Source organism: Balaenoptera acutorostrata, chromosome 3 (genome assembly GCF_949987535.1).
Source record: "Balaenoptera acutorostrata chromosome 3, mBalAcu1.1, whole genome shotgun sequence".
NCBI lineage: Eukaryota > Metazoa > Chordata > Mammalia > Artiodactyla > Balaenopteridae > Balaenoptera > Balaenoptera acutorostrata.
Window position 1 is genome coordinate 145,993,914 of NC_080066.1, and position 27,887 is coordinate 146,021,800.

The window sequence follows — 27,887 nt, forward strand, 5'->3', positions numbered from 1 at the left end:
TTATTTTGGTGAGGTCTGCTTAATTCAGTGATTCATGTTTCTGTCAATAAATGTAGAGAAAAGAAGAAAATGTATTATTTTAGATTGAGATCTAGATGAGTATGCGACTTCGGTCGGACGTAGAGAAAGATGGCTTGTCTAACCTTACTTCCTCATATCTCTTACTGTCCCATTTTCCTCTTTATTGGGTTTTTTACTCTTGGGCAAGAGAAAAATATTACTAAAAACCTTTGTAGTGATAGTTTTCATCCTAGTTATGATAAAGAAAATGCTATATATTCATAAATATGTAATATCTGTAAAAAATTTAACATGGGCATCCTTCTTTCATAGCACTAACCATGATATATTGAAGTACCATACTGTATTAATTTGTTCATACCTCTGAGCTCTTTGATATCAAGGACATTTGTCATGGTTTTTTTTTTTTCCCCCATTCCTACATTTTCCTGCACATACTAGGCATTGGTATGTTTCTTAAACTGAATGATTAAATGATACAATCACTTTCATGAGACTTTATGCCAGTTTATTTAAATGTAACTCACATCAAGTTCACTTTCAAAGCTATTTGGAAATTTATTATAAAGGTTGTATAAACTTATGACGAATAAGATATAAATTGGAAATAGCCAGAGAAAGAGAAGGATGCAAAAATGCTAATTATGAAAGTAGTTATCTGTACTGTATTTGTTGCATTAAAAACCACCACAAAACTTAGTGACTTAAAACAACAATGACTTAGTATTTCTCACAGATCTGTAGATTTGCTCGGCTCAGGTAGGTGTATCATCTGGTCTTACCTGGAATCACTCATGTGGCTGAAATAATTCGTTAGCTCAGCTATGGCTAGAGAATCTAACATGGCCTCAGTCAGATGTCTAGGGCCTTGCTGCTATCTGTTTTGCTAGGCCTTTCTCTCCACATCATCTCTCACCATTCCATGATTTAGCCTGGGCTTCCTATCATGGTAATAGAAGTATACCAAAAGAGTGAAGGCAGAAACTGTGAGGCCTTTTGAGACATAGGCTTCAGAACTCACACACCATGACTTCTGCCCCATTCTGTTGGCCAAAGTCATAAGTCCAGTCCAGATGCAAAGGTTGTAGAAATTCCACCTCTTGATAGGAGGACTTATAAAGAATATGTGGCCATATTTAATCTTCCACAATAATATATGAATTGTTGTTAAGTATAAAATTTGTTTCTCACCTGGCTTATAATGAGGGGAAAATGAGACATTAAAGTACTAGCTACCAGAATGAAGAACTAATACCAGAAGAATCCATTTTTTTCTTCCAGTTTTATTGAGATACAATTGACATGCAGCACTATATAAGTTTAAGGTGTACAGCATAATGACTTGACTTACATATATCATGAAATGATTACCACAATAAGTTTAGTGAATAGAAAGAAATAGAAACAAATTTGTTTCCTTGTGATAAAAACTGTTATGACCTACTCTCTTAACAGCTTTCATATATAATGTATGGCAATGTTAGTTATAGTTATCACGTTGTACATTATATCCCTAGTACTTATTTATCTTATGACTAGAAGTTCGTACCTTTTGACCACCTTTATCCAGTTCCCCCTCCCACCATCCCCTGCCTCTGATAACCACAAATCTGATCTCCCTTTCTTTAAGTTTGTTTGTTTATTTTTGAAGTATAATTGACTTACAACACTATGTTAGTTCCTGATACGGAACAGAAAATTAAAATTTTAAAATCCCTTTAGTTTTTAATAATACATGGGAGGGCTTCCCTGGTGGCGCAGTGGTTGAGAATCTGCCTGCTAATGCAGGGGACACGGGTTCGAGCCCTGGTCTGGGAAGATCCCACATGGCGCGGAGCAACTGGGCCCGTGAGCCACAATTACTGAGCCTGCGCGTCTGGAGGCTGTGCTCCGCAACGGGAGAGGCCGTGATAGTGAGAGGCCCGCGCACCACGATGAAGAGTGACCCCCGCTTGCCACAACTAGAGAAAGCCCTCGCACAGAAACGAAGACCCAACACAGCCAAAAATAAATAAATAAATAAATAAAATTTTTAAAAAATAATAATACATGGGAATTATAAAGAATTCCAAAAATACAAAAAAATTAAAAAGGGAGTAAAAAATAAAATACACTTCAAATCTAATGACCCAGAAATAATTATTATTAAGATTAATTGTAAAACATTCTAACATCTTTCTATGTCTATATTACAGGTAGAAGAATGGATGAATGAATGTTTGAGTAAAAGATGTAGCTATATGAAATTAGGATAATTCTCTAAAGTTAATACAGAATAGCATTTTATTTCATTTAAACAGAGGAAAAAGAAAAGGAATGAAAAGAGCATATTACAAGAGATATTATTTGCTAAACAGAGATCTCTCTAAAGTTAAAATGAGGAACATCATTAATAGGTTACAGTCATAGTTTTAACTTTTTAAACCTTAGGGTTGGTTGAAAGATAAGGAAGCTAGCATTGTTACATTTCCTTCTAACTACCCTTTCCTTGCCTTCAAATTTCTGTTTATTGTATGGTTATCAAAAAAAAAAAGAAAACCTGCTTGAACAATATCCAGTCTTCAATCTGAGCTTATTTCATAAACCATTGCAGAGATGTAGGAAGAAAGATGAAGTCAGCCCAGAGTATATCAGATCTTGACAGACTTGCACAAAGGAAAATAGAGGAAGCGAGGGAACAGAGACAACATGTCGTCTTTTTTGGAATGCTCTGTTTTTCTCTGTGAGATTTTATTAAATGTCCAGTACTAGACTTTTTCTACCTAGATAAAGGTTTAACTCACTGTTTATGTGGGGATATCATTAGGTTTCAGATTAGTTCCCCAATTCAGTGTGCATTTGTTCCTGGAACAAATTTGTTCCTTCAACAAAGTTGAAGAACTTGATCACAGAGATTCAACCCCTTGTTTCATTTGTTTCTCATAGCAGCTGCTTTCAAGATGAAAAGATAGTTTCTTTCAGTTTACATCTCTCTAGATTTGAAGGTATTAGTGAGAATTTTTATGATTCTGATAATTCACCATTATGACTTCTTTGGGAGCCAGAGCAGCATTATGAGCCTCAACCCTGCTGCAGTATGCTTCTCAAAGACCATGTATTTCTGTCATTGACCACCCAACTTTTGAGATTTATGACATACAGCTGTATATTTTTTCCCATTTGATCATTAATGGTGGAAGTTTTTTCCTCTAGTTTTTACTCTTTTTTGTTGTTCATTTCTGTTAGATATGGAGAGGCAGAAATTCTTTGATACAACTTGATTATACTGTGCTAACCTGTAAGCTCAAGGCAGTAAATTTTTAAAGAAATACCTTTGGGGCTTCCCTGGTGGTGCAGTGGTTGAGAATCTGCCTGCTAATGCAGGGGACACGGGTTCGAGCCCTGGTCTGGGAAGATCCCACATGCCACGGAGCAGCTGGGCCCGTGAGCCACAACTACTGAGCCTGCGCGTCTGGAGCCTGTGCCCCGCAACGGGAGGGGCCGCGATAGTGAGAGGCCCGCGCACCGCGATGAAGAGCGGTCCCTGCACCGCGATGAAGAGTGGCCCCCACTTGCCGTAACCAGAGAAAGCCCTCGCACGAACCAAAGACCCAGCACAGCCAAAAATAAAGAAATAAATAAATAAAGTAGCTATAAAAAATAAAAATAAAAAAAAAGAAATACCTTTTATGTAAGGGAAAATAACCATTAAAATAGACAATGCCTTCAGCCTCAGTTTTGCAACACATGCAGAGGAACTTTTCGTAATGATGGTTCATGTAGAAATCCTCAACAATACCTGGTAGCAGCCAAATATTAAGGTATATCTCAAAATGAAAGGTATCTTATAGGTGCAGAAACATATATGATGAGATAAATTGCTTTCAGGTGATCTAACGTGATAGAAAAGTAAGACTCACAATATCCTGAGTGGTACATGGTTAGAAAGCATGGCTTAGTCCAGTTTAATGTGCATATATAGCACCTTGAGGAGTCTTTCTAAAAATGCAGATCCTGAATCAGTAAGTCTTGGATGGGACCTGAGATTCTATATTTCTAACAAGCTCCCTGGTAAAACAAATGTTGCTGGTCTTCAGATCATACTTTTAGTAGCAAGTTTTTTGTTTTTTTTATTTAGAAGAAATATTTTAATTTCCAATTGTGCACTGTTGGTATATACAAATGCAATTGATTTTTTTTTAAATTAATTAATTAATTTATTTTTGGCTGTGTTGGGTCTAAGTTTCTGTGCGAGGGCTTTCTCTAGTTGCGGCGAGCGGGGGCCACTCTTCATCGCGGTGCACGGGCCTCTCAACTGTCGCGGCCTCTCTTGTTGCGGAGCACGGGCTCCAGACGCGCAGGCTCAGTAGGTGTGGCTCATGGGCCCAGTTGCTTCGTGGCATGTGGGATCTTCCCAGACCAGGGCTGGAACCCGTGTCCCCTGCATTGGCAGGCAGATTCTCAACCACTGCGCCACCAGGGAAGCCCTAGTAGCAAGTTCTTGACTAGACTCACAGCACCTATACTTGACTAAATCCTTGAGGCCAGGGCCTTATTTGTCTTTGGATCCCTGTTATCTAATGAAGTGCCTGAATAAAAGGCACTTTCTTGTTAAATAAACGAATTGATGTGTTAAATAAATATATGACCACTAGGTGTCTGGAATACTCGTATTTTATATTAACGGTTGAGAAAGAATCCTTATGTTTTGGAGACCAGCTGAGTGAATGATAAGATTGCTATTTTCTCTTAAAAGTCCAAAATCCTAACTAAGATTTTTGCTCAGTTGAAAAACTGTTGTACATCACACAGCTACTTTGGGCAACAGAATATTACTTTTCAGATACTTCAACATATCCTTCACTGAGCTCAAGATATCAAATTTTATTTAAATGAAAGAAAATCTATATAGTATGTGTTATCACTTATCCATCCTGGGAATAGAAAAACTTAAGTAATATTCCTGTGGTGCAACTAATCTTAAGCTATGACATCTTTGTGGGCCCACCCAGTTGGGTTAGCTGTGAAGTTCACCTTAAGATAACTGAACTTATTGTCTCTTTAAGCTGGTAGTTCTCAATTGGTTGGCAGCATTTTAAAATTACCTGGGAATCTTTTTAGAATCCCAGTTTCCAAGCTGTACCCCAGAAATGAGACCCAAGCATCAGTATTTTTACAAGCTCCACAGATAATTCCAGTGTATAACCAAAGTTGAGAACCATTATTGGACTATGAGCTCTTTAAAACCAGGGTCAGTCTTTCACTTATTTTTTAACTCTTAACACCTAAGACATGGTGTAGGTACTCAGTAAATGTTTATTTAATCAGTGGATGAAATATGTTGTAAGAATTATTGCCTGTTGCCAAACAATAGCATTCTTCAGTCTAAAGGGACTATTTTGAGTATTTTTATTGGCATCTTGAAATTTGAAAAGTTTGAATTGCCCTCTTGGTATTGACAATACTGAAAATTAGTATTTGGTATAGTTTTTTTTTTTTTTTAGTGCTTGAGCTGTTTTGTTGATACAACTTGGATTTCACATCACTTTTTATCAAGATCTGATATAAATGGAGGTGTGGTCAAAGACTAGAATGCTGTGGCACAGACACTTCAGTAATGTGGAATGTTACAAAGAAATCTAAAGTTTCTAAGGTCTATTAGTGGGAAGACAAGATCAGTTAATCTCATTGCTGAGTTATGGAGTCAACTATGTTTTTTTTTATAGACCAGAAATAATAACTACTGAGAATGATGAGTATTTTTGCTTTTCTAATTTTTAAATAAATAGAAGAGCAAAACAATGGTAATTTTAAGTTTGATTTGTGAAACCACCACATAATCACCTTTATTATAATAACCATTGATTTTGTTTGTTTGTTTTTGTTTTTTTACATCTTTATTGGAGTATAATTGCTTTACTTTGTTGTGTTAGTTGCTGCTGTATAACAAAGTGAATCAGCTATACGTATACATATATCCCCATATCCCCTCCCTCTTGCGTTTCCCTCCCACTCTCCCTATCCTACCCCTCTAGGTGGTCACAAAGCACCGAGCTGATCTCCCTGTGCTATGTGGCTGCTTCTCACTAGCTCTCTATTTTACGTTTGGTAGTGTATATATGTCCATGCCACTCTCTCACTTCGTCCCAGCTTACCCTTCCCCCTCCCCATGTCCTCAAGTCCATTCTCTACGTCTGTGTCTTTATTCCTGTCCTGCCCCTAGGTTCTTCAGAATCTTTTTTTTTTTTTTAGATTCCATATATATGTGTTAGCATATGGTGTATGTTTTTCTCTTTCTGACTTACTTCACTCTGTATGACAGACTCTAGGTCCATCCACCTCACTACAAATAACTCAATTTCGTTCCTTTTTATGGCTGAGTAATATTCCATTGTGTATATGTGCCACATCTTCTTTATCCATTCATCTGTCGATGGACACTTAGGTTGCTTCCATGTCCTGGCTATTGTAAATAGCAATATTTACAATGAACATTGTGGTACATGACTCTTTTTGAATTATGGTTTTCTCAGGGTATATGCCCAGGAGTGGGATTGCTCTATTGTTCTATTTTTAGTTTTTTAAGGAACCTCCATACTGTTCTCCATAGTGGCTGTATCAATTTACATTCCCATCAACAGTGCTCAAGAGGGTTCCCTTTTCTCCACACCCTCTCCAGCATTTATTGTTTGTAGATTAACCATTGATTTTTTGTGTGTGTGAGCTTTCCTCAGAACAAAATTATAACTATATCAGTGGTGGGAGTTCTTCAGTTAGGCTCTAGTAGTCTACATTTTATGTCTTTTTAAAAATAGTTTGTTGCCATTAATTAATCACAGCAGGGGAAAAAATCTCCTTCATTTGGAGTTTTGCACTCTCCATTCCTGTGATACCAGGTTGAAATAAAAATGAGTGAGGATAGGGAAAAAAATCATTTAAAAATCCTGAATTGTCCTTCTGAATAATTATCATGCATTTTGTGTCACTGATGAATTAGAGAACTGAGGACATTGTATTTTACATATAGATATCAGCCTGCTTCTGGTATTTCACATCTAATTATCAGTACATAAATGATATACTTGTATTATTAAGCTTTGGACCTGAATTGTATAAAAGTAATGAAACAATAAAATACCAAAGCAAATATTTAATTATAATTTAAATGAGCACTTAATAGTTCTTTTTAATAGATAGCCAGAATGTAAGATAGATGAGTAGAACTAGCAATAGAGTAAGCAGAGATCCTTGTCCCACTTCTTTACAAACTAGCTGGGTAACTTTGAGTAAATTATTTAACCCCATTGTACTTCAGTTGTCTTATCTGTAAAATGAATAGGCAAATATACTAAGGCCTCTACCAACGCCAAAATTTTATGGTATGTAATTCTAATCTCAACTAAATGTCATAATATTGGTGTGGAAAAAAAGAAACTTTAAGCAATCATTTATTCCTACACCTTTCCTTTAAGGCAACTATGTAAAATAAAATCCTGAAAAATGTAAAACTTTCCTAAACCACTTGAAACTTAGGAAAAAAAATATTGACTCAATCATAGGCAAAATATAGAGGAACATCTGTTGAGGGTCCAACAGCTCTAAGTTTAAATTCTAGCTTTTTTCCCTTCTAGTTTGTGAGCCCATGAGCAAGTATATTTCTTGATCTCTCTGATTCCATTAATGAAAAATACCAATCAGTCTGTTTCCTTAAATATAAAATTGAAGTATGAATATTTACCTGGCAGGATTGCTATACTTATTAAATAATGAGATCATATAATTAGAAACAGTGCTCAATTTTTTTAACCTGAATATATTTTGAGTGGCTGACAAGATGTCAGACATGCCATTTAAATACATAATGAACATTAATTATAAACTATTTATGCTATTTCCTGTGTTACATTTACTTTCAAGAATCTGATGGTTGCATCTTCATTTTCTATAATGAATAAAATAAATACCCAAAACTGCAGTGTCTTTTGATTAACAGTGGAAACTGTTCCATGAATTGTGCTTCACATTTTTCTCAATGAGAGTTGAAAAGAATCTGTTTCTTCACTGTATACGAAGTATTTCAGTATGTGAATGTTTTGAGTAGACAGGCAAGTCCTTCTGCATGTGAAAATATTATTGTTTTCTTTCAGGAAACCCTGATAGATTGGTGTGATGAAAAGGAACTTAATTTGATACTAACAACTGGAGGAACAGGGTTTGCACCACGAGATGTCACTCCAGAGGTGAGATAGTATATGCTTTTCTGATATTCAAGGAGTAGACTATTCATGTTATTTTTAATCCTTTTTATTATTTTTATATGATTTATGTAATTTTGCTAGACAGAACAAGAGACCTGTGGTTCTAAGAATGTGAACATTTTGCTGTGGGAGAATCATTATATTAATAAAAAAACTTTCTTGACTTCTTTTCTTTGGACTTAAACTAGAAATTATCTAAAATGAGGAAGATTGAACTGGTCCAGAAGGTAATCCTGCATTTGCTCAGTGGTCTGTGGTATCAGCTGAATTTCAGGCATATTGCCAAAGGAGGTAATAGCAGAACTCTGACTCAGCATGGCATCTGGTCTGATGTGCTTTGTTAATATAATTCAAAATGTTTCTGATTTGTCTTTTCTTGAGATACCCTTGTCATTGGTCTCAAGTAGGATGACTGCAATAGCATATTTATACCAATTTTATAGTATTTGATGAGAAAGTTATATATTCCATAATTTTAAATGTGAATTTAAATGCAGAATTTAATAAGCCAAAAGGCAGAATTAATCTCTAGACTTCATGCCACAAGAATCACCTTCAACCTTGCACAGGAAAAAAAATTAGGGAAAGAATGAAGAATAGACAGTGCTCAGTGATACAAGGGGGAAAGTCCTTTCTTTTTAAAGAAGCCATAAGCTTCATGTCTCACTTCAGAGTCATATGCAAACTTATATTAATACTTGTGACATTGTTTCCTTTACCTCCCAGAAAAGTGTTTTTTGGCTGAATTTCAACTTACTGTTAACTGGTTTTTTATTTCCAAATCAGTACACCATTGTGTCTCCTATCTTATTCATAGCAAGATACTTTTGCTCTGTACCTATTAAATAATTATTGTCCTTACTCGAATATAGCAGTTTTCAAACTTTAGCTTGTACCACAATTAGAGGTAAAACAGATTGCTGTGTCCCACCCACAGTGTTTCTGATTCAGTCAATCTGCAGTGGGTCCCAAGAATTTGTGTTTCTAGTAAGGCCCCAGGTAATACACATGTTGCTGGCCCATAGACTGTGCTTTCAAACTTTGGGAACCATTGGCTCTAGTATGTGAAAATGCACATTGTTTTAACAAGTTTTAAAATGTTTTCTATTCTTCTATGTAAAAATCATGGCACAGAAATTTTGGGAATATTATTATAATTAAGCTTATAAGTAAAGTCGTTTTGTTAAGCAATTAGAATAGAATTCTGGGAGATTGTTAGCTTCAACTGCTTAAAAAAGAAGTCATTCTTACATAGCTTCTGGGTCCTAAGGGGAAATGGTCCTTTGGCCAATTTTTATATTTCTTTTAAACTGTGAGAGTAACTTAAAAAGTACAATTGGAGGGAAGTCATCTCCTGTAAAGGTGTGTTTATGTTTTGTTTTGTTTGTAAGAAAATCGCCCGCATATGTGAAGACATTGATTTTTGGAGCTTGAGTGCTGGGTTAAGTGTTTGAAGTAAATGACCTTGGTTTTATATACCCTTGTTGTTTGTGTACTGGTTTGATATTTTCATAATATTACTTTTATATCAGAAAAGTAGAAAAAAGTTACCATAGAATTCATTCATAACCAGTTAACAAAATTATTTTTAATTGTGGGAAAATAATTTGCATCACAAAATTAAATATTTTGTATTTTGTGGAGTTTCAAGTTAATACCAGAACACTAGGTTGCAAATCGAAACTTTTAAATTCTGGCTCTGCTACTTACAACACGGTGAGTGTAGACTAGTTATTAAATCATTCTGTGCCTTAATTTCCTATAAAATGAGGGAAATGAAAGTGCTTATCTACCAGGGTGGCTGTGAGGTTTCAATGAGAACTATTCCTGGCATTTTAGTAAGCACTATGTAAGGGTTAACTTATAAGGGTTAATTTTTTTTATTAGTTATTACATAACAACCAAAGTGGACAAATTTGTAGTATTTTTTTATGTATAACTATCAAATGGGCAAAAATAGTTGTATACTAGATTTAAAGTATATCCATGAAATCGTTACAATCTTGTTCAATTTTTTAAAATTTTAACATAGTAAGCTTCATATTTTATCTTTTCCATCTCCATGTAACTCAGAGGTCTTGAAATTCTACCATTCTAGTATCTGTTTATCGCCCAACCTTTTTTTTGCTGTTAGTTAACAAGAGTCTGTGTCTTTCCATGACCTTGTATATTTCATTATATCAGAAAATTGAGAAGTCCTTTATTCTTCAATGCAGTTCTTCAGTTACCAGAAAACCTTAGAAGTGCTCTTATATTTGTATATGCCTGTAGCAACTACCTGGCTAAAATTGTATTAGGGTAAATACATATAATTATGTCTTCTCTAGTATCTATTTTTGAAAACAAGTAACTTACCTGATTGTGAATATCTTGATCTTTAATAATTTACTTTATTTCAAATTATGTGTGTATATATATATATATATATATACACACACATATACACACACACACACACACACACGTAAGGTATGATTATCTACAGCAAAAGGTCCATAGGGCTGTTAAGCCTTTGAAAAATAAACATAAAAGCAATATAAGACCACCCAAAAATAATTCTCCTAATTTCTTCTAACCTTTAAATAGTTGCAATTCTTATAATATCTAAAACTTAACACTGTGATGTCAGCTAGGAATCCAGAAATATAATTTTGGACCTGTAATAATATAGTTATTTGTCTTAGATAATTGTGCCTAAAAAGAGAAACCTATTTGTAGAGCATATGTACCTATATACAACTTAAGATTGCAAATATTTTTAAATAGAGTCAGAAGTTATTGACAGAAAACACAAATATTAGTGATAAAGGTAAAACAGGGGCTTCCCTGGTGGCGCAGTGGTTGAGAGTCTGCCTGCTAATGCAGGGGACGCGGGTTCGAGCCCTGGTCTGGGAGGATCCCACATGCCGCGGAGCAGCTGGGTCCGTGAGCCGCGGCTGCTGAGCCTGCGCTCCGCAACAAGAGAGGCCGCGATAGTGAAGAGGCCCGCGCACCGCGATGATGAGTGGCCCCCACTTGCCGCAACTGGAGAAAGCCCTCGCACAGAAACGAGGACCCAACACAGCCAAAAATAAATATAAAAATAAATAAATAAATAAGACCCGGTGCAACCAAATAAATAAATAAATATTTTTTTAAAAAAAGGTAAAACAATATAAAACTTCTCCCTTAAGGTGCTAATATTTTATAGTCAGTAATTGTCAGTAATAAGTTTGATCTACAAACACAGCAGACAATGTTTGTGAGTTGTGTGTGTTGTTTAAAAAAAGGAAGGGGGAAAATGATAAATTGAATGAGTGAAATAAAGCAATCTAAAGTTATCGTCACTGTGTTTGAACCTTAGAGAAAATGAAAAGTTTAATAGCTTTAGAGTTCTTCCAGGTCTATTAACAGAAAAATGGAAATAGCAAGTTTAGTAAAGTGTATCTTATTTACATATTTTATACAAATAAGGCAATCAGAATTGATTTTCCTAAATTACGAATTTGTTTCTACTTTTAGGCCCTGTATCTTAGAATGAGGTTCATCTGATAGTCACGTACCTGCTAGTCTGTTCCCTGCCTCTCAACATGAGATACTATCAAAGCTTACATATAGTAGCATAATAATCCATACTCTGCAACTTCTGAAAAGTTTTATTTTTATTAATAGATTGCATTTTCTCGGATCTGATAAAGGTTGGATAATCCGTTGACATCGGTGAAATGCTAGTAATAAAATTCTATAGAACGTAACTCATTGCTATACCAAGTATATTATCTCTTCATGTCCCATTATCACTTAAAAGCAATAATATTCAAAATAGATATTATTACGTAAAGAATCTTTTATTATTCTTAAAAGGTAAAAGTATAATTAAGGACGTATAAGTGAGGTAAAGTGAAAGCCCTTTAGACATAAAGTCTAGAAGAGAATAAAAGATGAAGAAACATTTATTTTAAAAAGAACATCTTTGCAATTACAAAGAAATGTTTGATAATATATTATGGTAAATTAGAAAATACTGAACTATTTAATATTTGTAAGGTAAAAATAATTTTCAGCACTTTTAGACTACTAAGCTACACCTGAACAAAAGGTTGTATAGTAATATTTTGATTATGAATTAAAGAGTTAAATAAAAGCCTAGCATTCATCTTAGGTCTCATTTATTTATTCATTTATCAAGCTTTTTATTTTTAATCCTTGATATGTATCTGATTCCATGCTGGGTGCTGGAGTTAAAAAATGAATAAGACATGGTCCCTGTCCTCGAGAAACTCAATCTATTGCACGGGTCAGCAAACTACGGCCTGTAGGCCAAATTCAGCCTGTCGTATTTTTTTGTATGACTTGTGAACTAAGAATGGATTTTTCATTTTTAAATGGCTGAAAGAAGTCAAAAGGAAAATAATACTTTGTGACACGAGAGCTATTAGAAATTTAAATTTCAGTGTCCATAAATGAAGTTTTATTGGAACATAGCCACACTCATTCATTGACCTACTGCCTATGGCTACAACAGCAGGACTGAATAGTTGAATGAAAACCATATAGGCCTGCAAAGCCTAAAATATTTACTATCTGATCCTTTGCAGAAAAAGCTTGCCAACCTCTGGTCTGTTAGAAGAACATGTCATCTTTACTCACATTTTTAACTGACTTTTTTTTTTTTTTTTTTAAATTATAGCTACTTTATTTATTTATTTCTTTATTTTTGGCTGTGTTGGGTCTTTGGTTCGTGCGAGGGCTTTCTCTAGTTACGGCAAGTGGGGGCCACTCTTCATCGCGGTGCAGGGACCGCTCTTCATCGCAGTGCGCGGGCCTTTCACTATCGCGGCCCCTCCCGTTGCGGGGCACAGGCTCCAGACGCGCAGGCTCAGTAGTTGTGGCTCACGGGCCCAGCTGCTCCGTGGCATGTGGGATCCTCCCAGACCAGGGCTCGAACCCGTGTCCCCTGCACTAGCAGGCAGATTCTCAACCACTGCGCCACCAGGGAAGCCCTTTTAACTGACTTTTAAATTTACTTTTACCTTTTGTTCTTTAGTAATTTGAAATGATGTTGGGTTTCATTTCTTAAATTTTTACTTTTAGAAGGAGCAAAGAAGGAACACTTTTCTTCCAAAATAAAGTGCATTGCCCCATTGTCTCAGTAGACAATATAGAATAATAGAAACAAAAGATCCCTCATTATAAATAATACATAAAATTTTGAACCTTCAAAATTGATCAAATTATTGGATTTGTTATACATTAAGTAAAGTCTCACTCCGAAAAAATTTTCAAGCTGTTGTTCGTAGTAGTATCTCCTAAAAAGTGTCCTGATAAAATTTGTCATTATGAAATAATCCAACTAAAGGAGGAATCACAAAAATTTCAGGAAACTATAAATTTGATGTAAAGGATATTCATTTAAAAGGGTTTTTATGGTTCATTTTGGAAGTGAAGAGGCATCTGACAAAATGACTAATGCTGAAAGAGGTAAAATCTGGTACAAAGGATGAATTTCTAGGAAAAGATTATGAATTCCAGATCACATATTTTGTTTATAGCCTAAAATATTTACATTTCTTTGGAACAGATTACTACCTAAGCCTTTCTACAAATATTTTCCACTTGGGTTATTAGGAATTTTTTTACAGAAATATCAAATCAAAGAAAAACTATTTTATAAAATTTGTTTCATAATCAGTATATTGAAATTTATATATTTCATAACTTCAGATGTGAATGTACTGTAAGTCAACTATAATTTTATGTGGTCATTAACCATTTTTCTTACATTATAATGCTTCAAAAATGAGAATACTGTGTAAGTAAAAGGAAGGAGACATAATTGAGCTGAGTTACTGACTATATGTTAATGATTCTTAATTTGTGACTCTTGTGAAACTCAATGAGGATTTACATTTAACAGCACCATCTAAAAGTTAACATTGGACATTTTAAAAACCAGAAGAACTCTCCTGCATTATAGCAGAAGCATAGCAGAGCACCACGTTTAATAATTTCTGGTTTTGAAAGAAAATTTGATCACTACTGTAGGTCATTTAAATTATATAGTTGCTTTCAAGTATGTATCAATATTCTCTAGAAAACATTGTTAATTTCCCTAGCAAAATATCAAATACTGGTACTGTAGAACTCTATGAATATTTATTTTGTAATTCTAACATTGTTATGACTAAAGTAAAATACCTATTATACATGGTAAAGGTAAAAATAGCCATATTGAAATAAAATTTTGAGTATTTTAAAATTGTTCTGTATAAATAGAATAACTAAACAGTGTGAAATTGGTAAGAAAGCAGAATACTAGAAACTCTTGTACTGGAAATATTTAAAACTAGATTCAATAAAATATACTATCCCTTTATGGTCAAATAAGGTTATATTGTATGCCATTTGAAGGAGCTGTTTTTGTAATTTTTATGAAATAGTCCTGGCCTTGGGAAATATGTTTTCATCTTTTTACCTTTGTCTAAATATGTTGGGATGCAATATGTCTATATCCTGATACTAACACTGTAGAGTCAGACAGACCTAAATTTGAATCTAAAACTCTACCACTAACTAACTATGAAATTAAAGCAAATTAACCTGTTCAAACTTCAGTTTTCTCATCTACTCAATTAGCTAATGCCTACCTCTCAAGGTTGTCTTTTCTGATAATTGAGATAATAAAAGTAGTCAATAATAATAATTAACAAATATATATAGCACTTACTATGTGTCAGGAGCTATTTCAAGCATATGTTAATTCATTTAGCCTTCAAAATAACCATATGAGGCAGGTACTATTGTTGTATCTATTTTAAAGGTGGAGAAACTGAGACAGATCAATTAATTGATTTGCCCAAGGTTATCCAAGCTAGGAAGTGACTATAATGCATGTAAAAGCATCTAGTATAAAACCTGGCATGTTTGTAGATGCTCAGTAAATGTCCTTTTTTCCTTTACCTTTTTCTTTCTCATTTAATTAATAATATTACCTATTACCTCTAATTAGATATGACAGCCCCCAAATGTTTCTGCTACTAACCATTGTACTCTGATACCTATTGTTAGCTATTAGCATACCTGGTGGGTATGTCTAAAAAATAAGAATGTTAGTCAACAGTTTCCCACTACTACTTCAGGGCATGGGCAAAGGAACAAGAATAAGAATTTCTATAGTCTATATTATATGTGGATTATTAGTGCAGTTGCATTAAGTACCTCCTGATATCCTGTCTGAACCTATTTACTTTGTTCCTCTGTAGTTTAAAATTTTTGGAATATGGCTTGAAATGGCCCAAATATGTGACATTCAGGATAGCTTTTTAGTAATAGTCCCTTTTATCTGGGGTTTATATTTATTTTGCATTATCCATTGTAAAGTAGTATATGCCTCAGAGCATGGGCACATGTATGACCTACCAGTTTGCTAAAAACAGCATTTATAGTCTTTGTTCAATTTAACAAGTATTTATCAAGCACCTTGGGCTTTATTGAGTGAATGCTAAAGTACATGTACTCCTAAAATTGTCACCTGACAAATCAAAACAATACAAACTTAGTATCAAAAATGTTCAGACAATTCAGGTCAAAAAAATTCTTTAAAAGGAAAGATTAATATAAAGCTGAGCTATCAGTGAAATTTTTATACAAGTAGAATTTAAGCTAAATTGAAGGAGAGAAATAGGATTTAGATTAGGAGAGAAGAAGACATTACTGATGGGAGTAAGAAAGAAAGGGAAATGTATGATCAAGCTACAGAGAAAGATAAAATTAAGAAAATCTTCCTGGCTAGAGCAGAAGATTCACTTTACATAGAAGGATGGATAAACTAGAACTATGTTATTTTAATCCCTTTCTTAGAATAGCTAGAGTAGTACCATCTGTGGAGATGAAAAATAGCAAATATCATTATTCAGAGACTCCTCTGAAGCCAGAATTCATAAGATGACTATCAACCAATACACACAGTAAAACCATGCCATCAATCCTTTCTAAAAGTAAACCCTTTTGAGAATTGGCACTTACTCAAATGTACATCCCCCAGTAAGACTAACATCATTCTTTTTGAAGATTGGTTTTTTGCCCTGGTTTTTGTTTTGTTTTATTTTGTTTTTGAAGTTCTGATGTAATCTGCAAACCTAGCGACTATCCATACCATTATATAAAATTTAAACTGCTGTGAAGCACCAGGTTCCAATTTTGTTGGTTTGTTTTCGGAAACCTTTTCAGTCAATACTTATCTTACCATCAAAACAAGGAATATTTTTTATCATAGATTTTTGTCAGTGCTGTACCTCGAGTTGGCTTAATGTTTTATATAAAATTACTAGGTAATAATAGAGAAATCACTGTTTGATGAGAATTCAAAATCCGTCGTGTTCAAAGTCCTAGCATGACCTTTTCATCATTCCCAGACTTTGTGTGAACATCTCAGTCACAGCTTCTTTCATCTGAGAGTTCATTGCTTGTGTAATTCTAATTATTTGAAAGTCCAACCCTGCCACCTTACCCAAGACATTTACCCTCTGTTTTATTTATGCATTAAAAGGAAAAGCTCCTTAGTATTACTATCCCAGTTGAAAAGTAACAGGTATAACATTAGAACATTCAGATAATTAGAGCAATATGTGACATTGCATTTAAAAATGATGTTGAAAGCCTCCTGTTCCACATAGCAATACTACAGAGGGAAGTGTACATTGTTCCTTGAGGTGGGGATTTTGGAATTTTAAGCATAAGGCAAAAAGAAAAATTTCATATATGAAGAACCTATAAATAAAACGCTGTCTTCATTTTCCCTTAAGTACGTTTCTTTATTGTATGCCTACTCTGCATCAGAACAAGTTTTCAACTTTTGGGGAATCCTAATGGGGAAGAGAGATCAATCATATCAGTTAACATACAAGTGAGTACAAATATACTTATTATCGTAAATTCTATGTCTAATTAGAGCTCTTACTAGAAAAGTAGTGTTGCCCATATAACCATTTGTGACGCAGCATAACATAGTGCTTAAGAGCACAGACTACTTGGATTTGAATCCTAGATTCACCTCTTACTAGCATGTGACCTTACACAACTTACTTAGTTTTCTTATGTGTAAAATGGAGAGAATAAGAGTACCTACCTCAGAGGGTAGTTATATTATGTGAGTTAATGTAAGTAAAACACTAAAAGCAATATTTATTTGCTACATAAATATTTCCTATTATTACCTACAATCTAAATAGAAAGAACTTTAGCTTAAAAAGTAAGTAGATAATGGTTGAGTAAATATTGAAAGAATTTTTCTCTGGGGAAAAAATCAAGCAGGATAGGACCTAAGGTATATAATACAATAGTTACAGAAAAGGAAAAAGAAACAGAGATGACATGCTAAATGTTTATTTTTATCTTGAATTTATCAGAGTAATAAAATCTTGAAATCAGTGTTCCAACTCACCCTTACAACCTACTCTCTTAAAATGAACAGAGACTGACATACTAGAATAGTTTTGCAAAATGTGTGCTAAGATATTGACAACAAAGCATCATTAAATATTTTGCAAATATAAAATGCTAAAAGCATGTTTATTTAGAGATATAGTTTCAGGAATGAAGATTTCAGAATATTCCTTTCTTCATTATTGTCTGAAACTAAGAATGTGAATTCATCTTCCTTTTATTAGATCTCCATCTATAAAATGGACTTAATATCGCTTTCCACACAAAATGTAATATGATGACAAATGGATTTATATCTATCAAGTCCTCTGAGCTTCTTAGAATAATATCACTGAATTAGAGCAGAATATTTGTAACTTTATGTTATTGCCAGGCATGAAAGGAAACTGACAGAGGGTAAGAAAATGGACTCAGATAACAAAATAAACTGTTTAGAATTATTCTAATAATTTTACTAGTATTATTTCCACATATTGGAACTTGGGAAAACCATGGCTGCTATTAAAGAATGGCAGACAAATATCCAACAGAGGGAGTAACCATTTCAGATAATCATAATAACAGACACAACTGAGAATTTACAGGAAGAATCCAAGTTCCTTCAAAAGATGCTGAGAAGAAAGAAGTAAAGCTGTTGGAAGTATGGAGTTTGAAAATGAACTGTTACCAGTTTCACAGAGAGAGAGAAAGACATCAAATATCAAAGGCAACAATGCAGAAGAAGCAATTGATTGTGCTGAAAGGACCAATTGATAAGAAGCAATATATTATAATCCTCTATGAAGACTGAAGGTAGCATTATATTGATGGATGTCATTGAATAATTTAAGTGTTTTCCCCTCACCTTCTTCACTCCTTCCCATAAGTTTGATTGCAGCATATGATATATGGCCCTTGCATGTAATAATCCTCAGCGTGAAATTTTATGTGAGGAGAAGATAGGTCAGTTTTGATTAGGAGGTGATTTTGAATAGAGTTCTGCAAATTTTAAAAGAACTTTTCTACAAAATGTAGGCATTGGAAGCAATGACAAAATTAGTTTTGAATATTGTATAAATATGGGATTTCCCTGGCAGTCCAGTGGTTGACTCCGTGCTTCCAATGCAGGGGGGCATGGGTTTGATCCCTAGTCAGGGAACTAAGATCCCACATGCCATGCGGCATGGCAGTAAATAAATAAGTAAGTAAAGTAAAATGGGGTCTTATTATAATGTTTCTCATGCTTGCAATGATTCATGACTATATTTTATATAGGAGACCCGCATTATAACCCCATTGATAAGGTTCAAAAGAGATTCAAGTCATGCCAATTTCCCACTATTGTTAAACATGGTATTTAGAGGTTTTGGGTAATTATGTGAGACTTTGATATGAGTTCTATTTGTGGGTCCTATTTAGTTCCCTTTCTCATTTACTCCCTTTTTGGCATTTTTCAAGACTTGCCTGTACTGTATCCTGTCCCTTAAGATGGGACTGCTCTGTGGGGTGGATAGATGAATGAATATCACCATCAGTATTAAATATTTCGAAGAATGAGAGATCTGCTTTTATATAATAGTGAAAGCCTATCCTAATACAAATGCACCTTCCCTCATAGGTGTATCTTGTGCAACAGTAGGAACAGTATTAATAATAACGCTCTAGTTTATCTTTGTTCAAACTTTAGTTATTACTGTTTGCCTTTTAAATATAAAATACCTTAGAAGAGGGATCAGCAAACTTATTCTTTAGAGGTAGTAAATATTTAGAGATAATAAATATTTCAGGCTTTGTGGGCTACATAGTCTCTGTCATAACTACTCAGCTCTGCCAGCCCTGTAGCACAAAATCTGCCATATGATGATATAAATGAATGGGCCATGCTGTGCCCCAATAAAACTTTATTTATGGACACTAAAATTGGCTTTCTCATAATTTTCATGTCATGAAGTATTACTCTTCTTTTGAGTTTTTTTTCAATCATTTAAAAATGGGAAGATTACCGTTAGATTGCAGGCCATGCAAAAAACAGCAGGCAAGATTTGTCCCATTGGCTGTGGTTTGCCACCCCCTACTTTAGGACATTCCTAACCTATAGTATATAAGCATCTGCTCTGTTAATCAAAAGCTCATAGTGTGTAAGCTTTTCAGAAAAATGCTCTGAGAATTTAAGACAGAAAGGAGTTGCCCTACAAAAATTAACACTTCATAGACTCAAATATGCCCTGAGTGCCTACTGTGTATATACCAGGCACTGTTCAAGATATTGGGGATACAGCAGTGAACAAAGAAGTCCGAAGATTCTGCCTTTATGCAATTTACATTTTAGTGGTGTGTCACAAATATAAGTGAATTAGTAAAATGCATAGTATTAGAGATGGTGATAAGTACTATGGATAAAAATAAACCAGAGAAGGTGGATAGGTAGTACAGGCAGGAAAGAGGGTTGTAATTTTAAATAAGGCTATCAAGCAAGGCTTCATTGATAAGGTGACATTTGAGCAAAGACCTAAAGGAGGAGAAGGAGCAAGCCATGGATCATGTAGAACCTGTGTGTCACCCTTAGTATAATGGAGAGTTTTGAGCAGAGGTGTAACATGATCTGACTTATATTTAAACAGGGACAGCATTTAGGAGGCTATTGAAATAATCCAGGTGAAAAATGATAGTGACTCAGACCAATGATAGAGATAGAGGTAGTGAGAAATACATTATTGTTATATATTGAAGGTAGAGGTAACAGATGGAGTAAGAGAAAGAAAAGAGTCGAGTATAAGATCCAGGACTTTGACTTGGGCAATTGGAAGAATGGAGGTTGCCATTCAGTGAAATGGAGAAGACTGGGGGAAGAAGAGGTTTGAGGAGGAAGATCAGGAGTTTTACTTTGGTCATGGAAATTTGAATTGCCTTTAGATATCCAAATGGAGGTGTTAAGTTGGCAGTTAGGTATATGCATCTGGAGTTCAAAGGAGAAGTCTGGGCTAGAGATACTATTTTTTTAGAGTCATCAGTATCTTAATGGAATTAAAATCCATGACAACTGATGAGATCATCAAGGTATTTACTAGTATTACTATTTATTTATTGTATTACTACCCCTGCTTCATTTCTCATCACTTTCAAAGAGGTAGGTAGTTTCTAGTAACCCGTCCCCTGTGCTCACTCACGAAGGGTGGAAGGGATCCCACTGAACAAGAACCTGGCCTACACAGGAAGTACTATTAGTTGGCTATCCTGAAATTTTGCCATGGTGTAAACATGGGAGTGAATTTTCCCAAGTACCTCCTTGCTGGAAACTGTTTGCACAGGAGGTAAGTGTGAAAGGGGAGGTTGTGGGGAATGATGGGGTGAGGGCTTCCTAAACCTTTCCCAAACCTCAGGAATGGCCTGATTCTGAGGAAGGGAGAAGGTTCAGGCTGGTTCTTGTTTCCCTGAACCAGTTTATACAGCCCTAAATTTGACCTGCTTTCCTCAAACTGGGAGTCAGAAATCCCTTTTCTCTTCTGTTTTTCTGCTGCAGAAATTCCCAACATTCCCATTTTGTGGGCTCCAGAAAGGGGTAAGCGAAGACTTCAATCCCAGCCAATCATTTCCAGATTAATAATTTTTAGTGTTTTGGTTTCTTTTATCATCATAAAAAAATGCTTGGACCCATTTTTCCCATCTGTTTAATTTCCTTGTGGATTGTTATGTATCTATGTTCTAGGGTCATTCCGTATCCCTGGGCAGTAGAGTTCAGATCCATATGCTATCTCCATTTGTGTGCTATTTCTCTTGTGGATTCTCATATGCAGTTTATTGATGACTATTTCCTAGATGGAAGACACCCCATTCAGGAGACTGCTTCACTCTTAATCTCATCTTTTCCTGAATGTTGTTTTGTTCTCCTGCTGACAGCTTTTCACTACCCTACCCAATTGCTTCTGATGATCTGTCATCGCTTCTCTGCTGTCCTGTCTTCCTGTTTGACTGCCTTTGATTTTTGTCTCTCCTTTTTCCCCCCCATTACTTATCTGCTGAATGATTTGCGTTCTTCACTCACTGGTGCTTTGTCCTTCAGCAAATGGCCTGGTACTACATATTCATCTGCTATTTTAGCATTTTAGACTGCCCAGCATTGTCTGTTGGCTCTCCTACCATTCTCCTATACCGTGGCCTTCCAAGTGCTATGCTATCTGTCTGCCTGATCTTGCCCTACCCAATCTATACCAGTAATATCATAAGTAGGTTCATATTGTTTAGCACTTTCATTATCTATCTCTACTTGCCTTGTGCCACTAAGTTGGACTGCTGAATGAATTTGCTTGACTACTGTTCTTCTCTACCTATTTGCTGCACATGGCTGCCCCATTAGTTGACATGAGACATCGCATTCATCGCCTGTGTACTCAGCCTTGCAACTTGCTGACTGGTCCATATTGCCTCCTTTATACTTCTCTGCATCTGATAAATCACTGGCGCTGCTCCTCTGTTGTCTTGTAACCCTGATCAGATTTTATTTCCAAGAAGTGTTGCCTACATATTGTCCAAACATATCTTAGCAATAGGAAAATGCTTCACTATTTAAGTCCAGTCCAATTTACTCCTAAACTGACTTTTAAATTCACTACCACCATCTTTCTGCTTTTTTATACAACTCCACATTCTTCCCTCTATTTAGGAATAGATTATTTTCTAAATCATTCATCATCTTTGCTTCAGTTGCCTTTTCATATCATATATTATGTACTTTTGTTCCTTGTGTATGGGATCTTTCAATAATTTTCCATATACTAAATTTGTTTCCTAATTTATTTTCCCTGATTTTTCCAGGGCTTCATGAGGATAAATTACTCCTATTAATTTTATCCTTTTTAGTTAAGACCAGAAGAATTTTTTGAAACTTTAAAGTATCATCTCTAAAAATAATAAATTTAGTTGTCTTATAGCTCTTTGTAGTTAAGATTAAAGTAACTTTCCACTCTGCTCCATTTTTTCCTTTGAGGCTATCATTTCTCTGCTACTCCATAATTTATGTAATATCATTTAGAGATCCTTTTGATGTATTTATCTTTCCCTCCCACATTTTAGACTGTGTTTTCTTTTGTGTGGGTAAACTTTTAAAATTGACATTTTCCTTTATTTACTAAGTATTTGGCAACTAGACTAAAAAGCTTTAATTATCTGGACTATAAATCTTATTGTCATTCACTTGTATTTAAATGAAAGACAAGATCAAACAAAAAATAGAGAAGAATCATGGTAAAATTTTCACACAATTTCAAGAGTCTGAGGAGATTTGAAGTGGGGTGTGTATGCATGCATGAAAGTGTGTGTATGTAGACTTGAAGTGTTCTATGTGTGTTTGTATCCACAACATCATTGTGCTTGAAGTGTGGAAAATGCTGAGTATCCATATTAAATTTTATTTTATTTTTACTAAAAATGAGAGGGAAAAGGAAAAGGGAAAAGCTAAAAAGAGAGTGATAAACAGGGAATGCAGGAAAAGGTATGGATAGGTTTTGCTTCTGCTTCTTCTTTTCCTTTAGTAATAGAGATAAAATTGATATGAAGCAAAAGACTGCTCTGGGAAAGTCAAGAAAATTACTTCTATAGGTTTTTATTTTTTTATTGTGATAAAATACACATAACATAAAATTTACTATTTTAATCATTTTTAAGTGTACAATTCAGTGGCATTAAGTACAGTACATTCACTATTTTGTATAGCCATCACCACTATCTGTTTCTGGAACTTTTTCACAATCCCAAATAGAAACTCTGTACATTAAACAATAACTCCCCATTCCTCCCTCCCCTAGCCCCTGGTAATCTCTATTTTACTTTCTGTCTCTGTATTTGCCTATTCTAGGTACCTCATATAAGTGGAATCATACAATTTTTGTCTTTCTATGTCTGACTTAACATAATATTTTCAAGGTTCATTCATGTTGTAGCATATTTGACAATTTCATCCCTCATTGTGTGTATATACAATAGTTTGTTTATCCATTCATCTGTTGATGGGTACTTGAGTTGTTTCCATCTTTTGGCTTTTATACTAATGCTGCTGTGAACATTAGTATGCAAGTACCTGTTTTTCTTTCCATTCTTTCGGGTATTTACCTAGAAGTGAATTCAGTAGCTTTTAATACTTTTGTCTAAGAAGAAATTAAATTAGTAGCAAAGACATCAGGGAAACTACATAATTAACACGAAAGATGGATAAGTCCAAGATACTGTATCAGGAGTGGAAGAAATTATAAACTTTTAGAAAGGCCACAGAAGGCCAAGTGAGATCTAGAAGACACTATATTCTAAGAATAAAAGGGAGAATAAAGTTGAAATAACACAGATATTGGATGTTTGAAGGACAGCAAAAGTGATTCTGGAGAAGGTTGAATTTAAAAGATACTCGAAGTGGAATAATGCAGACTTTAAAAGAAGAGGAGGTAAGCGTTTGAAAGGCAAGGTTTAAATGAAGTTAACGGAACTGAGATGAGGCAACCAGGTTGTATTTATAGGAGCCAGTAATGGGAACAGGAGTTCATTTCAATTCAGTGGTCTTCAGTTCTGGATACCCAGCTTTCTACCTGAATTGAACTCTGCACCATAGTGTCCTAGACCTTACAGGAGTTACAAAGATTGGAAAGAATTGTTCCTTGTCTTCAAGGGGTTTGAAACTAGAGTAGTTAAATGTGCAATAATAATGCGTTTAGGAAAGAAGATTTTCAATCCTTTAGGTGATAATGTTTTCACAACTCAACAATTTTTTGGTGATTTTACATACTCTATCCAGCCTTTCTGAGCCAAGGTTCCTCATCTAAAGTATCAAACACAGAAAATGATTTGAGTGACTGTCTTCTCAGTTCTCCCAAGGTGGTGTATAAACTAGTACTATTCTGTATGCATAGGAGAGAAGTTAGTTCAATACATCCAATAATTCTCTCAGAATCTATTCAAAAAGGCTTACTCTGTGCCATATACTCTGTTAGGTGTCTGTAACACAAAGATAAGGCCTTATTCTCAAGGAACTTACATTCCAAAAGAGGGGAAAAGACATTTAGCAAAAAAATACATTTCTAATATCATCCACAAAGTTTTGTTATTTTCTTCTAATTCTTCAGGGAAAATGTTCAAAGTCAGAGTGATTGTATATGAGGGAATCCTTTCACCTCTTCTAAGCATCATTGATTCAGGAAAAAGAATGTCTTCTATGTTAATACCTTGTCACAGCTGAAGGATTCTGGTAATAGTTTAAATGCCAGTAAGAATCTCTTTAATTTTAAAACCTAGGGCATTCAGTGACAGATTACTGATTTCATTGGTAGCTGTTAATAAACAGCATTACCTAAAACCAAGTTTATTGGTTTTATAGTGGAAGAATAGAAAATGGTTAGAGATAAATATATAATTAATGTTCAGGAGGTTGTTCTTGAATGTAATTGCAAGCACAATGAGGGATTTTACCCCCTGAGGTACAACTATATACTAATACTGAAAACGTTTGGTAATTTAATTTATTCTCACTGTCAACTAAAGCTCACTTGGATTCCTGGTGTCAGAAGATTCAGTTACATTTATTGGTTTTTATTATGGTTTTGATTAATTCATCATTTGAACTAGGAGTTTATTTGTCCTCCCTATCTTGATGTGTGCCTTCAAATTTGAGAGCAATTAGCTTCATTCCTATTGGTCAGTACTTCACAGTGATTCCTTTAAAGTAATCTCTTTAAAGTGCTGCACTTACGATAAGTTTTAGTAACCTATTTTTCCTCCTTGACTGATGTCCTACTAAAGTTATTTATTTTGACAACACAGCTGGGAAGATCAAAGTTGTCATGTCAGGAGAAAAGCACTAAAATAGAAATTATATCCAGATTTAACTTTTTATTTTTTTTAACAATGGTGAATAATTTTAAAAGATTTTTCTTCACTTGTATTCATTCTGAAAAACATATTTAATGAAAAAAAATGATTTAGGTATTTTAAAGTATAAGACCTGGGATAAAGGAAAATATCAGTAACATCATTGTATTCAACTTGTTTTATTTGTAATAAATATACTTTTTCTTTTCTCATGACATCTGAAATTCTGTTTTTATTTTGAGGGAAGCTCAATTGGAAATAGAGTTTTGTAATGTATTTTTTTGTAAAGGTTAACCTGAAAAGGCAGTATTTCTGTCATACCTTTGTTAGTCTTCAAGTCCTTTTTGTATTTAATAAGAAGATCCTCTAAATTTCTTTGCAATCAGGAGATTCTTTGTAGGCAGCTACTCCTAACAAACAAGTTGTCGTGTAATTTTTCATTTTCTTTTTTTTTCCTTTCTCTCCTGAAGAACAGTAGATCATATTCAATACCTCGCAAAGGAAGATGTAGCTTCCTTATATGAGCATTTTGTGTAGGAAGTTTCACTCCTTCAGTTCTGAATATAGGCAATGACAGTAGCAGGCACTAATAACCAGTCTTTGAAACCCCAATCTCTTTTTCTCCCCTTTGTCTCCTACATCAAATATTTCAGTGTTGCTGGCAAAAACTAACACATTACATGTGTGGCACAAGAGATCCAGTGGAGCTAGAGAGACCATTGAGGGAAAAGTCAATTGCCTTGGATAAAGAAACTGTTCGATACAAACTTCTTCACGTATATTTACCAGTATTTAATTCTGTGAACATCAAAATCAGTACCTGAAAAGTTCACTAGTTAGATATTTGGATGTTTATAAAATACAAACCACTCTAAACTTTTTGTATTTATCTCTGAATGCTTTTAGATTTCTTGTAATATTTAGTACTTATGAAGAAATAGAGATTTTCTATTCATATCAGCAGCATAAAAACATCTTAGATGTTCAGGAATCAATTTTTATTTGGTTTGTTCATAACCATATTGCAGTAGTAGATGTGTACTTACTGTGCAATCATAGGTAGTCTCATTATCGAAATCTTGAGCAAATATTCTGAAAGAAAATATCTCTTATTAGTTAAATTCTTTTCTCATCCTCCAACTGGCTGCCCTCTGGTCAAAATTAAGATCAATCTTGAGAGAAGGATAAAAGGCAAAAGCCTTTTTAGATGTCCTGTTTCTCATGATGGTTAGTAACTAAAAATAAAACTTAAGGCCATCTGCAGAAAGCTCCTATTTTATTAACCAGAAAATCTGTCTTCAAATTTCCATAATTCCTGGTTTGTTAGAATTAGAATATTAGGACCCCAGCGTTTTGCGTATTATAGGTGTTTAATAAGAGCATAAAAATGGTGACCTTTTTTTAAGACACAGTATTAAAGGTGAAATTTTAACTGAAAAACATATGGTCATTTAGGATAAGGAAAGGACAGATGTTTTTATGACTTAAAAAAGGCATAATAAAATGCCTTTTATTAATAGCTTTACATTTTTTTTCTGAATGTAGATTTCTAAATATATTTTGATTTTACTGTTTTTGCCAAAATATAATTTGGGAAATACAGAAAAGCAAAATGAGTAAATACAAACCACCAATAATCTCAACATATAGTTATTAGCTAGGACTAATTGATTAATTTGCCCAGTAGCAAACCCGTCATATATTAAGGTTTATATCTTGGGTTTCTTAATAACATCATCCCAAGTGATGCCATAGCTATGAAAATTTATTGTGCACTTACTGTGTGCCAGGCATTGTGATAAACATTTATGTAATGTCTTATTTAATCCTCACAACAAACCTACACAAGAGGTACCACTTTACAAACAGGAAAATTAGATTTTAGAAAAATTAAATCATTAATAAGTTAACCCAGATCACAGAGTAGAAGAAAATAGAATTAGAATTTGAACAAGGTAGTCTTGACTCCAGAGCCCTTGTTCTTAATCACTCTCCTTTTCATATAAAGTAAGCTTTTCTCTGTTTTATAAGTGTTCTTATAAAAGAACAAAAACGGGGGGGAAGGGATGTGTCAGTCACTACAGAGTATAAACAAGCTATGAGTAATTTAATTTCCCTGTCATTAATCATTTAGGTCCTTTATTATTTCCTATCATAAACACTCTATATAAATTGTCATATACTTCTCTGATTACCACTTTAGAAATATTTCCTTAAAATAGAATAACAGTCAAGATTGCTAAGTCTGCCAAATTGCCCTCCAGAATATGTACAAATTTATATATTCATACTATCAGTTTATGAAAGTATACATCCATTATCAATTTTAATCTTACTAGTTTGATAGGTGAAAATTGTATGCCTTTATTGGCATATTGC

General features: G+C 34.3%; 1 protein-coding gene across 7 annotated transcripts in view; it reads left to right on the forward strand.

The window, feature by feature from the left end:
- The window catches only part of GPHN (gephyrin), a 634,333-nt gene that overhangs the window by 281,325 nt on the left and 325,121 nt on the right, over positions 1-27,887 (forward strand). For all 7 annotated transcript variants that reach the window (XM_007184311.3, XM_057543176.1, XM_007184307.3 and 4 more), the window contains exon 4: positions 8,148-8,240. In XM_007184311.3, the coding sequence (XP_007184373.1) occupies positions 8,148-8,240 (93 nt within the window). The remainder of the gene's footprint in view (positions 1-8,147; positions 8,241-27,887) is intronic.